Raw genomic sequence first — 10,000 nt, 5'->3', positions numbered from 1 at the left:
AAAATTGGCCAAAACAATATCAAAATACATATACATTATTCCCCCACCAATTACATGTCACAATACCAAAAACAAAATTACAAATGAATAACCAAAGGGCGAAAATAACAAACAAAATGGATTGCGGACAAGCTGACAGTTTGATTGACAGCTCACCTCAACAGAAAACGTGCGCTCTCCCAGCGGAAGCGCTTTCGCTGTGGAAGGATGGAGGCGGAGCTGGTGTGTGCAGTGGACTGGTGAGTGGAGGAATGGATGTTGAATGTTTGCGCAGTGAATGAGTGGACTGGAGGGGAAACTGTGGTGCGTTGGGTAGTGGAACATGCTAGCGGGTACCTCACTAGATGCTGTGGATGTTATGGAGGGACTGTTTTAACGGCAAAGTGTGAAATATGAAATGCGATGAATGAGAACCTCGTGGTTAATGGCGCCGCCCGCGACAACCAAAACTGTCCAAACTTTTCCCCCCAAAGTCACAACATTCACCCCAACAAAACCAGACACAACAAAGTTCATTTACATGTTGCCCAAGTCCAGAATCAGTATTGTGTGTGTGTGTCAACGAATGCGAGTGCTCCGTTTGCGTAACAGAGAGAGAGAGAGAGAGAGAGAGAGAGAGAGTCACTTTATGCGCTTGCTGTTGCAAACGCTGTCCATGCGCATTCACAAACGGAGCGGTGAGGAGGGGAAGAGAATTCACATCCTCACACTTCCCTCCCCTTCAGGAGTCACGCCAACAGAGTGGCGGGACAGAAAGTCTGAAACCACATTCTCTGGACCTGCCCTGTACCGGACAGTGAACCGGTAGGGCTGGAGGGCCAGGAACCACCTGGTAACTCTGGTGTTGGAGTCTTTCATACGATCTAACCACTGCAAGGCACGGTGGTCAGTTTCCACTGTGAATTCCCTGCCAAGCAGGTAGTATTTCAAGGTGTCAAGCGCCCATTTGACAGCCAGGCACTCAAGCTCAGTCACAGCATACCTGGTTTCTCTGGGGAATAGCTTGCGGCTTATGTAAGCCACAGGCTTCTGCTGGTCCCCCTCACCCTGCAAGAGCACTGCCCCAAGGCCCACCCCAGACGCGTCCGTCTGGACAGTGAACGGCAAGGAGAAGTCAGGGCTCTGGAGGACTGGATCATTGCAGAGCACTGCCTTGAGGTCTGCGAAGGCCTGCTCCTGCTCTGGCCCCCAGGTGACTTTGTTGGTGTCTGACTTCCGTGTCAGGTCGGAGAGTGGGGCAGCTCGCCGGGCAAAGTCCGGCACAAAACGCCGGTACCAGCCTACGAGCCCCAGGAATGACCGCACCTGCTTCTTCGTCCTGGGCCGTGGGCAGTCTGCGATGGCCTGGACCTTATCCGTCTGCGGACGGATGACACCCCGGCCGAGAACATGGCCGAGGTACTGCACCTCCTCCTTTGCGATGGCACATTTCAGCGGGTGGATGGTAAGGCCCGCTCGCTGGATCCGTTGCAGCACGTCACTGAGGTGACGCAGGTGGTCTTCCCATGTGGTGCTGTACACCACGATGTCGTCCAGGTAAGCGGCAGCGTAGGAGTCAGTGCCCGCCAAGACCACGTCCATCAGTCTCTGAAATGTGGCAGGTGCCCCCTGCAGGCCGAAGGGCATCACCAGAAACTGGAATAACCCCTGTGGGGTTCGGAAGGCAGTCACTGGTCTGGCTTCTTTGGCTAGGGGCACTTGCCAGTACCCCTTGCATAAGTCAAGTGTGGTGATGTATGCCGCCTTACCCAGGCGCTCAATCAGGTCCTCCAGACGAGGCATTGGGTAGGCATCAAAGCGTGATTGGGCATTCACGCGCCGGAAGTCTATACAAAAACGCATTGTGCTGTCTTTTTTAGGCACAAGCACAACAGGATTGCTCCACTCGCTGGTGGAACGCTCAATGACGCCCATGGAGAGCATCTCGTCCACCTCCGCCCTGAGGTTTGGCAGGAGACGTTCTGGCACCCGGTACATTCTCTGGCGCACCGGGTTTGAGTCTTTGAGGGGGATAGGATGTTCGACTTCAGGGGTGAAGCCTGGCCGCTCCTGGAACAGGCCAGACGGGATGACATTGGCCAGCTCCCTTCGCTGGCTGGAGGACAGGTGAGAGAGGTCTAGGGTAGCTGACTCCCGGCTGGTGGGAAAAAACTGTTCTGGAGTGTCTTCTTCCTCCACCACTGTCTGGACCCGGAGTTGCAGGCCTGGGCCCCTCTCGTGCCACTCCTTGAGAAGGTTGACGTGGAAGACTTGAGTGGGCTTCCTCCGTCCTGGCAAGTTCACCTCGTACGTAGCGGGCCCCAACTTCCTCACCACCTCATACGGCCCTTGCCACTGGGCCAGTAGCTTTTGCTCTGAGGTGGGCAGCAGGAGTAGGACCTTCTGTCCTGGCTTGAGGTTGCGTTGGCGGGCCGCACGGTCGTACCAGGCTTTCTGTTGACCTTGCGCCTTCTCCAGGTTGGTCCGCACCATCTCCGTCATCTCCTCCATCTTGTCCCGCATGGTGAGGGAATGGGCCAGGATGTTGCAAGTCTTGGGTGTTGCCGGTCCCTCCCAGGTCTCTCGCAGAACATCGAGCGGGCCCCTCACCTGTCTGCCGTAGAGCAACTCGAAGGGGGAGAAGCCTGTGGAAGCCTGCGGCACCTAGCGGTATGCGAAGAGCAGGTATGGCAGCCAACGATCCCAATCTCTGCCATTGGCCGCCACGAACTTCCTCAGCATCCCCTTGAGCGTCTGATTGTACCGCTCTACGAGGCCGTCGGTCTGAGGGTGGTATGGGGTGGTCCGTATGCCCTTAACGCAGGGCTGTACATTAAGACCAATTGGTCGCATATTGAGCCTAAAATTTTGACTGTGCGAGAAAGAAAAATAAAACGGGCGCACCTGTACGAGTATGCATTCAACCCTTTCATTCGCATTTTGCTTCTGAGTTTGAGTGCATGATTGTGAGAGCTGCTCATTTTTTCCACAGTCTGTCTGATAGACAGCATCAAACTCCATTGGGAACGCACTTCAAAATAGACGGTCAATGTTGCTTGAATTCCGTGTTGGCTAAGATTGAGCCATCTCTGCTCCCGTAGCTTAGAAAAAAAAAAACAGAATCGCTTCGCACAGATCCCTGGCGGCAACAAACAGTTACAAAGCGCGCATGCCTCATCTCCCAGTCGGATGTTCTGTGCCAACACTTCTTACAGCTTTTCGAAATGGACTGCTGTTTAAAACGTTCAAATGCGGGAGTTTGCATTGCTAACAGGAAACCTCTTGGATCCGATAGTGAAATAGCCACTCGGTTTGCTAACTCATGTGGTTTAATGAAATAGCCACTCGGTTTGCTAACTCATGTGGTTTAAGGACGTCGTTGTTTGAGCTGTTTTGGCGTTTCCCAAACCGGTCTTCGTAATGACTTCGCAAAAAAATGCAAGCGCAATCAAAGTAGTCAAGATATAGTTCGAGGAGCATTCACAAGTAGTGTGCAGTGCGCGCAAATGTTAAGTCTAGTTGGTCCAGTAGCTACCGGTGCAGAAGGGTATCAAAAAGAGCAGCCAACACAGTGAGATATTTTTGCTGCTCCCAGTTTCATTTCACACCGTTCCAACCACAGACTTCTATAGAAGTCAGTGGTTCCAACCCATGCGTTTGAGGAAACAAAAACTAGGCTATAATAAAGCCCGTTGGATTAACGTGTTGTAGGCTATGTTTAAGATTTAGTCAATCTAGTTCAGTAAGCATGTGATTTACATGCTTTTAATCACGAAGTTATAGCCTAATAATAATAACAATAATAATGATAATAGGCCTAATAATAGGAGGCTGTGATTTATGGCATATAGCAGTGGTTCCCAACACTTTTTGCACTGGGACTATTTTATCCTGAACTTTTGGGGACCACATTTTTTCACAACCAAAACCATGACTGAGCAAACTTGCTGGCTATAAAAAAAAAAAAAAAACAGTGGATATTTCTGACAGTATAAGACTACAATAGCTATGGATTGTTAATTAGTGATATTTATTGGTATTTTTTATTTCCCACCTAGACATTTCAGGGGAGCCCATTAGAATTCCAGGTGACCCCATACCCCAGTGTTGGAAAAAACACTGACATATAGCCTAGGCCATTGTGCATGAAGATGAAGAAACAAGCAATGAGCACAATAAGCACAGTATTTTACATAAACCCCCCAAATAACAAAAGTGTCACGAGATTTTTGGAGTGCTCCTAAATTTGTATCTGTGCTCCTAAAGTTTTATCCGTGCTCCTAATTTTTTTCATTTAGGAGCACCTGTGCTCCTAGTGAAAAAGCTTAACGTACAGCCCTGCCTTAATGCCCAGAAGTCTATAAACGTCCTTCATAGTTCTTGACAAAAAGGCTGTGCCCTGGTCTGTCAGGACCTCTTGGGGAATTCCTACCCGGGAAAATAACTGCAACAGGGCTTGAGCTATGGGACGGGCAGAAACTTTTCTGAGGGGGAAGGCTTCAGGGTAGCGAGTGGCATAGTCGCAGACCACCAAGATGTATTTGTGGCCTGCTTGGGAACGTTCTAGGGGGCCTACCAAGTCCATGGCAATGCGTTGGAAGGGGGTCTCTATGATGGGCATTGGCTGCAATGGGTAACGGGTGGTCTTCCTGTTGCTGGTCAACTGGCACTTGGGGCAACTCTTACAAAAAGCTTGTACGGCCTTGTAATCTGGCCAATAGAACCTGGCTGCTATGCGCTCATAGGTCTTTGTATTGCTCAAATGCCCTGACCAGGGGATGTCATGACCCATACTCAGCACTCTGTCCCTGAGCGATGTAGGCACAACAAGCTGCTCTGCTCTGCCATCTGCGGGCTGATGGTATAGGAGGCCCTCTCTGAAAGCACATAGCTTTCTCCGGACAAGGTAGGTGACTCGTCTGTAGCGTACCCCTCACACTGAGTGACAGTCTCAAATGCTTTTGCCAAGGAGGCATCTTCCCTCTGCAGCTCTTCAAAATTATCTGGGACATCACCCCAAACATCATCTGCTGTAGATACAGGTAAGTCTTTCACAGGTAATTCATTTTCAGGTAAATTTTTCTCTGCTGTACCAACAACCCTAGCCTGTCTACGCTGCCTGCGGCTCTTCTTGGGCTTGACTCTGGTTGGGGCAGGAATGTCAGCGTTAGCATAGGCTAGCTCTCTTATGGCAAGTAGATCAGGATTCTCTTCAATATCTTCGTCATCATCATCATCATTTTTCTTTGCTTTCCTCTGTGATCGTGTCACAACATATACTGGCTTAATGGACTGCAGCAACTCTGGCAACACCACAATATCCTGGCCAATTACAATCGGGTGGCTTAGTTTCTCCACTACCCCTACTTGCAACTGGTAAGTCTGGCCAGAGAGTTCTACATAGACATCAGCAATTGGGTACTCGTGCTCATCTCCGTTGACACACAACACCTTAATGCTTTTGCCAGTAATCATGTCCCTTCTCTCCACTAGGTGGGGCTGAACAAGGGTTTGGGTACTACCTGAATCCAACAGTGCAGTAGCTGGCTTTCCGTTTACAACTACGGCCATGGTCTGTAGCTTTCCCTCAAAACCTGCAAAACTCCTACCTGGTTTGGGGACACAACTGTGGGTGGAATATTTGGGTTTTCTGTTGGGACACTGTGCAATCATATGCCCTTCCTGCCTACAACCGTGACAGACTATTGGGCCTGGGGGTCTGTTCTGGGGGTCAAAACGGGGCCTGGCTGGGGCAGCTGTTGGGGCAGAAGCTGGGGCAGATGTATGGGCAGGCATTCTGTTGGGCTGGGTAAACCTTGGACCACCCCCATGACCGAACCCATCAGACTTACCTCTCGCCGGTGGTCTTTGCTGTGGGTCGAAGCGGAACCTCTTCATTCCATTCCGTGCCGCCATGAAGCTCTCCACCAGCTCTGCTGCTCTCTGTCCATCTTGGGGTTCACGTTCCTTCACCCACACTCTGATGTCTGGTGCCAACGTGCGCATGAACTGCTCCAAGATGAGAGCCTCAGTCACCTCTTCGACCGTCTTAGTGGACGGCCTAATCCACTTATCGAAAAGGTCTTTTAGTCGGGTGTACAGTTCACGGGGGGTTTCTCCTGACCGAATGTCTGGCTCCCGGAACCGTCGACGATAGACCTCCCCGTTGATGTCATGTTTGGACAGTATGGCCTCTTTCACTTTGCTGTAGTCCATGGCGTGCATCCCGTCCATTGCCACGTAGGCGCTTCGAGCCTTACCGGTGAGGTAGGGGACGATGAAGACTGCCCAGTCCTCCCTTGGCCAGCGGTACGCTGTGGCCAGCCGCTCGAAGGTGGTTAGGTATTGCTCAATGTCATCGGCGTCCTCCAGCTTGGGAATGGCCGCCCGTGGTGTTGCTGGCGCTGGAGCCCTGGGAGCCACTGTTGTTGGAGCTGGAGCCGCTGGTGTTGAGACTGAGACCGCCGCTGGGACTGGGAGTGGGACTGGAACCGGAACCGCCGCTGGAGCTGGAACTGGAATCACCGCAGGGACTGGGACTGGAACCGCCGCTGGAGCCGGGACTGGGACTGGAACCGCCGCTGGAGCCGGGACTGGAACTGGGACCGCCGCTGGAGCCGGGACTGGAACCGGGACCGCCGCTGGAGCCGGGACTGGAACTGGGACCGCCGCTGGAGCCGGGACTGGAACTGGGACCGCCGCTGGAGCCGGGACTGGAACTGGGACCGCCGCTGGAGCCGGGACTGGAACTGGGACCGCCGCTGGAGCCGGGACTGGGACCGCCGCTGGAGCCGGAACTGGGACCGCCGCTGGAGCCGGAGCTGGAACTGGGACCGCCGCTGGAGCCGGAACTGGGACCGCCGCTGGAGCCGGAGCTGGAACTGGGACCGCCGCTGGAGCTGGAACCGCCGCCGGAGCCGCCGCTGGAGCCGTTGCTGCCTCCACTTCCTGCCGTAGCTGGTGCATTTGCTGCTGCATACTTCTCCAGCGCTGCTCCTGCATCTGCGCTTGCTTCTCCAGGAGCTCGCGTAAGGCAGCAAACTCCGACGACTCCAGCCTGCCCCCTCCGGCCTGCATCTGGACCGCGGGCACGTCAGTCTCCTCCTGGTCAGACCGCTCTCCTCCGATGTCAGGCCGCAGCTCCTCGGGCTCGTCTGGGTCCTCCCGCAACAGCCTCTGGTTGTCCATCCTCCACCAACGTCTTTTAAAACAACCGCGTTGGCGTGCACCTCGTTTCCCACCTCTTCTCTCCAGGTTTCAGAGACGTAACATCCAACACTTCTGACACCACTTGTGAGGATGTGAGCGGTCACCCCCATGTGGGGGGTAAGGCAACCATGAAGAGGGGAGGAAAAAACGGAAACGAGGGTCAGAAATCCAAAATATAGGTGGTATTTTATTTTTTACAGTGCAGTCTTAAATGTCCAAGTGTAGGCAAAAATCCAAAAGTCAAAATCCAACAAAAAATAGCAAAAATAATATTTCAGTTCCAAAAAGTGCAAAAAATGTCCATATACAAAAATGATGCTAAATAATGCTAACAAAAATGCTAAGAGCTTTTAGCCCCGGTATCGGCAACAAAGTCCAGCAAAAAGTGTAGCATAAAAACAGACTTACATTTTCAGACAGCCTCACAACAAGCCTCTGGTCCTTCCCCCTCTCTAACCCAAACAGAGAATGAGGGCATCTTAAATACAAAAGCTAGCTAACACTTAATTGCACCAATCAGAGCACCTTGACACCCCATTGGTTCTCCCCCCTAAACAACCAATCACCTTTCCCCACATAATATTTACAGAATTAAAATTGGCCAAAACAATATCAAAATACATATACATTATTCCCCCACCAATTACATGTCACAATACCAAAAACAAAATTACAAATGAATAACCAAAGGGCGAAAATAACAAACAAAATGGATTGCGGACAAGCTGACAGTTTGATTGACAGCTCACCTCAACAGAAAACGTGCGCTCTCCCAGCGGAAGCGCTTTCGCTGTGGAAGGATGGAGGCGGAGCTGGTGTGTGCAGTGGACTGGTGAGTGGAGGAATGGATGTTGAATGTTTGCGCAGTGAATGAGTGGACTGGAGGGGAAACTGTGGTGCGTTGGGTAGTGGAACATGCTAGCGGGTACCTCACTAGATGCTGTGGATGTTATGGAGGGACTGTTTGAACGGCAAAGTGTGAAATATGAAATGCGATGAATGAGAACCTCGTGGTTAATGGCGTCGCCCGCGACGACCAAAACGGTCCAAACTTTTCCCCCCAAAGTCAAAACATTCACCCCAACAAAACCAGACACAACAAAGTTCATTTACATGTTGCCCAAGTCCAGAATCAGTATTGTGTGTGTGTGTCAACGAATGCGAGTGCTCCGTTTGCGTAACAGAGAGAGAGAGAGAGAGAGAGAGAGAGAGAGAGAGAGAGAGAGAGAGAGTGTCACTTTATGTGCTTGCTGTTGCAAATGCTGTCCGTGCGCATTCACAAACGGAGCGGTGAGGAGGGGAAGAGAATTCACATCCTCACATCCCCCCATGTCGGCAGGCCTGCGTGCGTACGTGCGTGCGTGTGTGGATTGAGGTTGACGCTGCATAAGATGGATCTGTTGTTTATTAATCTGTGTGTGTGTGTGTGTGTGTGTGTGTGTGTGTGTGTGTGTGTGTGTGTGTGTGTGTGTGTGTGTGTGTGTGTGTGTGTGTGTGTGTGTGTGTGTGTGTTTAGGAGTGTGAGCTGCAGAAGTGGCGTTCGAGTGTGACGCTGTATCAAACATCTCTGGTGTTCGAGGCCGTGCAGGAGGACGACACTGGAAACTACACCTGTGAACTACAGCTGGAACGCTTCCTAGTACGGAGAACCACACACCTGAGCATCACAGGTATATCACTCTTACACACACACACGCATGCACGCTCATGCACACACACACACACACACACACACACACACACACACACACACACACACACACACACACACACACACACACACACACACACACACACACACACACACACACACACACACACACTCTCTCTCTCATCTCTCTCTCTCTCTCTCTCTCTCTCTCTCTCTCTCTCTCTCTCTCTCTCTCTCTCTCTCTCTATCTCACACACACACACACACACCTTCAAACTACTGCATTCCTGTTGCTGCTGTGTGAAAATGGCGACTATGGTGTTAAGTTCCATGCTGACAAAACACATGCACTGCACCTATGACGGGATTCATGGGTTGAGTATTTTATTCATGCTTTTAGGGCCTTTCAAACCTGCAGACTTGAAAGGGTTAATTTCAGTGCTAGGACCAGAGGAAGTGTAGAGGGGGAAAGAAGAAAAGTTTTCGGTTACACTTTACTTTACGGATCGCTAATAAGGTGTTAATTTCATACTAATTTCTCAGTAATTTCAGTCTAATTTTATGGTAATAACTGCTTGTTATTAGTAATAACAGCAAAATAACCATATGGTTTCCAGTGCAATTACACTATAATTTCTCATTAATAACAGCAAAAATAACCATACAGTTTCCAGTGCAATTATGCTGTAGTTTCTAGTTAATAGTAGGCTAATGGAAACAGCTACTGTGTCATCATAGTAGTTAGGTGGTAGGTATGCCAGTAACTAAACGGTATCAGCCGAAGTAGTTTCATACTAATTAGGCTACATCAGGGCCGTAATGTGCAATATTTCCTCTTCCTATGTTATTGCATAGAAACGACCACCCAAGCATCCTTGTATTATTTCTGCTTAATTACCTTGTAAACAATTGAGTAGTTATATGGAAATAAGATAGAATCAGGGCCGTAAAATGCATTATCACCTATTCCACTCAATTTTATGGAAATTACATATTTTCATGGTCTTAAAATGTCTTATTTCTTATTTACACTCAATTACTTAGTTATTATCATTTTTAATACAATATAGACTAGCCTACTATGAAGTGATTCAAGTACACAGACAAACACATTGTGTGCAAAACTTTATTTATTTTTCCAATCAGTTATGAGATTCATGT

The 10,000-nt window shown here is 50.2% G+C and overlaps 1 protein-coding gene across 1 annotated transcript in view; it reads left to right on the top strand.

The window, feature by feature from the left end:
• Nucleotides 1-10,000, top strand: part of il1rapl1a (interleukin 1 receptor accessory protein-like 1a) — a 77,770-nt gene that overhangs the window by 23,500 nt on the left and 44,270 nt on the right. The window contains exon 4 of the mRNA XM_063212899.1: nt 8,705-8,858. Within this exon, the coding sequence (XP_063068969.1) occupies nt 8,705-8,858 (154 nt within the window). The remainder of the gene's footprint in view (nt 1-8,704; nt 8,859-10,000) is intronic.

Source organism: Engraulis encrasicolus, chromosome 13 (genome assembly GCF_034702125.1).
Source record: "Engraulis encrasicolus isolate BLACKSEA-1 chromosome 13, IST_EnEncr_1.0, whole genome shotgun sequence".
Lineage (NCBI taxonomy): Eukaryota > Metazoa > Chordata > Actinopteri > Clupeiformes > Engraulidae > Engraulis > Engraulis encrasicolus.
The sequence above is the reverse complement of the archived record's forward strand: the minus strand, read 5'-3'. Positions and strand labels throughout refer to the sequence as shown.